Raw genomic sequence first — 2720 nt, 5'->3', positions numbered from 1 at the left:
TTTCTCCCTTTCTTAAGGAACGGATGCATGATCTTTTTCTAAGGGAAAGATTCGCTGGGCGGGCGGAGAGAGGATAGCCGAATGAAAATATCGTTGTATCATATAATTTTCTACAACTTCTGTATTTGACGGCTGAACATCAGTATTACAATGATTCTCAGGTAGGAGTAATTCAACGAAGTTCATCTAAATCGTATTGGACTAGATGTTGTTTTGTTCGGCTGCGATTGGGAAGAAAAAATGGTACCGAGCGACATTGGTCACACCTGAACGAGCTCCGGATTGATGCGGAAGCGTCGAGACTAGCCTCTATGTTTGATTCCAAAGTCCTTTGTCTGTCCATTCCATTCGTATACCCTTACAACGATAACATTATTTACACGTGGGACCACGAGATGGTGGTCGCTTAACTATTCAAAAATTGGATAAATAAACAATAAATAGCTTTAATCGATCCAGTAATTATCGACACTTTCATCCATGCTTCCATAATTCTTGGATCGACGATGAGAAGGAAGGATGAAAGTAAAAGGGAAAGGAGAAAGATAAGAGGAAATGAAAAGGAGGAAGAGAAAGAGGGAGAAACTGATAGTTTACACGAATAGATCTAATTTAAAATTAGTGATGATATCCGGAGTACGCTTGGCTCTGTCCGTAATTGTGGGAATCGTCCCAAGAGCCACCGGAAGACCATCCTCCGGTCGCAACTGGCGCGGACCATCCAGCATTGCCGCCGTTCCACCCATTGTAGGGGGTGACATCGGATTTCTTCGACCAAAGTGCCTTCAAGCCGATGAACGCAGAAATGGCAAGTGAAATGAGGGAGGCGAAGATGGCCTTCTTAGCTATGAGACCGATGGCAAGGTACGCCAGGGTAGCGAGGGCTCCGACTTTCACTTTCGCCGCGATCAGCAAAGGCAAGATCGATTTCAGCATCTTCTTCCTGCCCCGACCTACGAATAAAAATGAGAGAATAAAAGCGAAAGGTCTCGTGAAATTTTTTAATTCTACAGATTTTGTAATATAGATTTTGTTGGTAACTAAAAGTACATATATACGTGTATGTACCTTCAACGACTTCATTGACGGCTTGGCGAATCTCTTCCGGCGCGGAGTCACTGATGGCACGGGCAGATTCTCCGATCTTTTCAAAAACGGGAGCGAAATTGATCTACGAATCGAATAAATATTACGTCAAATATATCGTATTGAATAAGATAAATACAAATAATCGCCTTGACGATCGTCTATTTACCCTAAGACTGCGACCAGTGAGGAACTGTCCAGCTTCCTCGCTGACAAAATTCTCGAGAGCACTTTGTCTATCTGTGACACTGTTAGCCGCGTCGATTTCCTGCTCGTACATCAACTCTTTACTAGTCCTAGAGCTTCTTCCCTGAGTGTCCGCGCTCTTCACCAAGCTAACACCACTGAACAGTTCGAAGCTGTCCTTGTCGAAGAACTCCTTCGCCTTCCGATACAAGCTCTTCTGCACGCAAGAGATGCTGTCGCTCTGCAGACAATCCTCCAAGCTTTGCCCGGCGGCCAGAACAACGGCTGATATTAGAACCACAACGGCGATTATCTTCATGATTCTCGTGCGACGAAACGGAAAGTCCAAAACACGAAAACGAAATATAACGGTCGGTGTCACGGCGATTGGGATTATTTTCCTTTTTCGAAGCCCGTCCCGTCGGTAGTGAAATTTCGTGTGGTCCATCGTGCAATCTCTTTAGCTTATATTTGGCGGGCCCCTCCTCTGCGCCCCTACACGTCACCGCCCCACCTTGTCTCTTTTTTCTTCCTATTTGCCATACAGGAGTGTCGTCACGATGTTTCGACCGCATCGCTGTGTTCCGTTCGGACCGTTTAGCCGGCCTAACCGACGAAAGTATTCGGACGGCGAACGCGGATAGGTGTTCCTCCACGCGTTACAGCCGCCCATCCATCCGCTACGACCTGCGACCTGCCCACGACCAACGAATACGGGACGACCGTGGGACGCCCAAAGAGACCTTCTCTTCCGTTGTTCCCTTTCATCTTACGACCACGTACGTTACTTTACTCCTGTCGCCTTACGCTTCATCCATAGTTTGCTTGTAGTACTTAACACGGAAGGTTAACTTTCATGTGGAAATTCGTTGGAAAATTAAGGGCAGATGAAGGCAGATAGGGTAGATTGAGATAAGGGTGACCTACATTTAGGAATTGTCCTAAAGTTACAGCTAGTGGTTCAATAGCATGTTGGTAATGGCTTGTACTTGAAGGTTTAGGAAGAATCTTGGACTAAAAGATGACTAACTTAAACTACGTATCTGAAGCCTAAATTGATCTAAAAGTACAAAATCATATAGTTCGATATTTCGACATGCTAACACGGTTTCTCTTGAGAGAAGTGTTATGAAGCCAGGAGGAGCAATTAACAAGAATCCAGCAATTAACCATAGCTAGTAGAGAGTGGTAAAACGTGTACATGAGCTAACAGCACTAAGCGCAGCAGATAATTAAAAAAGGTATAAAAACGAAGAAACCATTGGCGTAGACCACAGAGCTGTACCAAGACAAAGGTCCTACTAAACGTACAAGTGACTCCATCCGATTCGAAGCAGTAAATTCATCGTATCGGCGCCGGTGTACATAAGTGAAGAGTCTCGTAGTAGCTTGTCGATCGTAATTTCCGCAGGAAGAGGTCAGAAATTGGTGTGACTCTCTCCCTTCGT

The 2720-nt window shown here is 45.1% G+C and overlaps 1 protein-coding gene across 1 annotated transcript; it reads right to left on the bottom strand.

Annotated features, from left to right (window-relative positions):
* Window positions 1–571: 571 nt before the first annotated feature.
* Window positions 572–1621, bottom strand: Osi6 (DUF1676 domain-containing protein Osi6). Its single transcript, XM_033335323.2, has 3 exons — window positions 1256–1621; window positions 1069–1171; window positions 572–953 (listed from the first exon to the last, which is right to left on the bottom strand). The coding sequence occupies exons 1-3, from the start codon at window positions 1589–1591 to the stop codon at window positions 619–621; spliced, it is 774 nt and encodes a 257-aa protein (XP_033191214.1). The 5' UTR covers window positions 1592–1621; the 3' UTR covers window positions 572–618.
* Window positions 1622–2720: the final 1099 nt, after the last annotated feature.

This window comes from Bombus vancouverensis, chromosome 15 (assembly GCF_051014615.1).
Source record: "Bombus vancouverensis nearcticus chromosome 15, iyBomVanc1_principal, whole genome shotgun sequence".
Classification (NCBI taxonomy): Eukaryota; Metazoa; Arthropoda; class Insecta; order Hymenoptera; family Apidae; genus Bombus; species Bombus vancouverensis.
This window is presented reverse-complemented; position numbering and strand designations above follow the sequence as displayed.

Bases quoted from the DNA above. Each gene is read 5' to 3' on its own strand.
- Osi6 (XM_033335323.2), bottom strand. From the start codon at position 1,591: ATGAAGATAATCGCCGTTGTGGTTCTAATATCAGCCGTTGTTCTGGCC. The intron at 1,172-1,255 runs GTAAATAGACGA...TTCGATTCGTAG, and splicing joins TCACTGGTCGCAGTCTTAGG to ATCAATTTCGCTCCCGTTTT. The intron at 954-1,068 runs GTACATACACGT...TTTTATTCGTAG, and splicing joins CGTCAATGAAGTCGTTGAAG to GTCGGGGCAGGAAGAAGATG.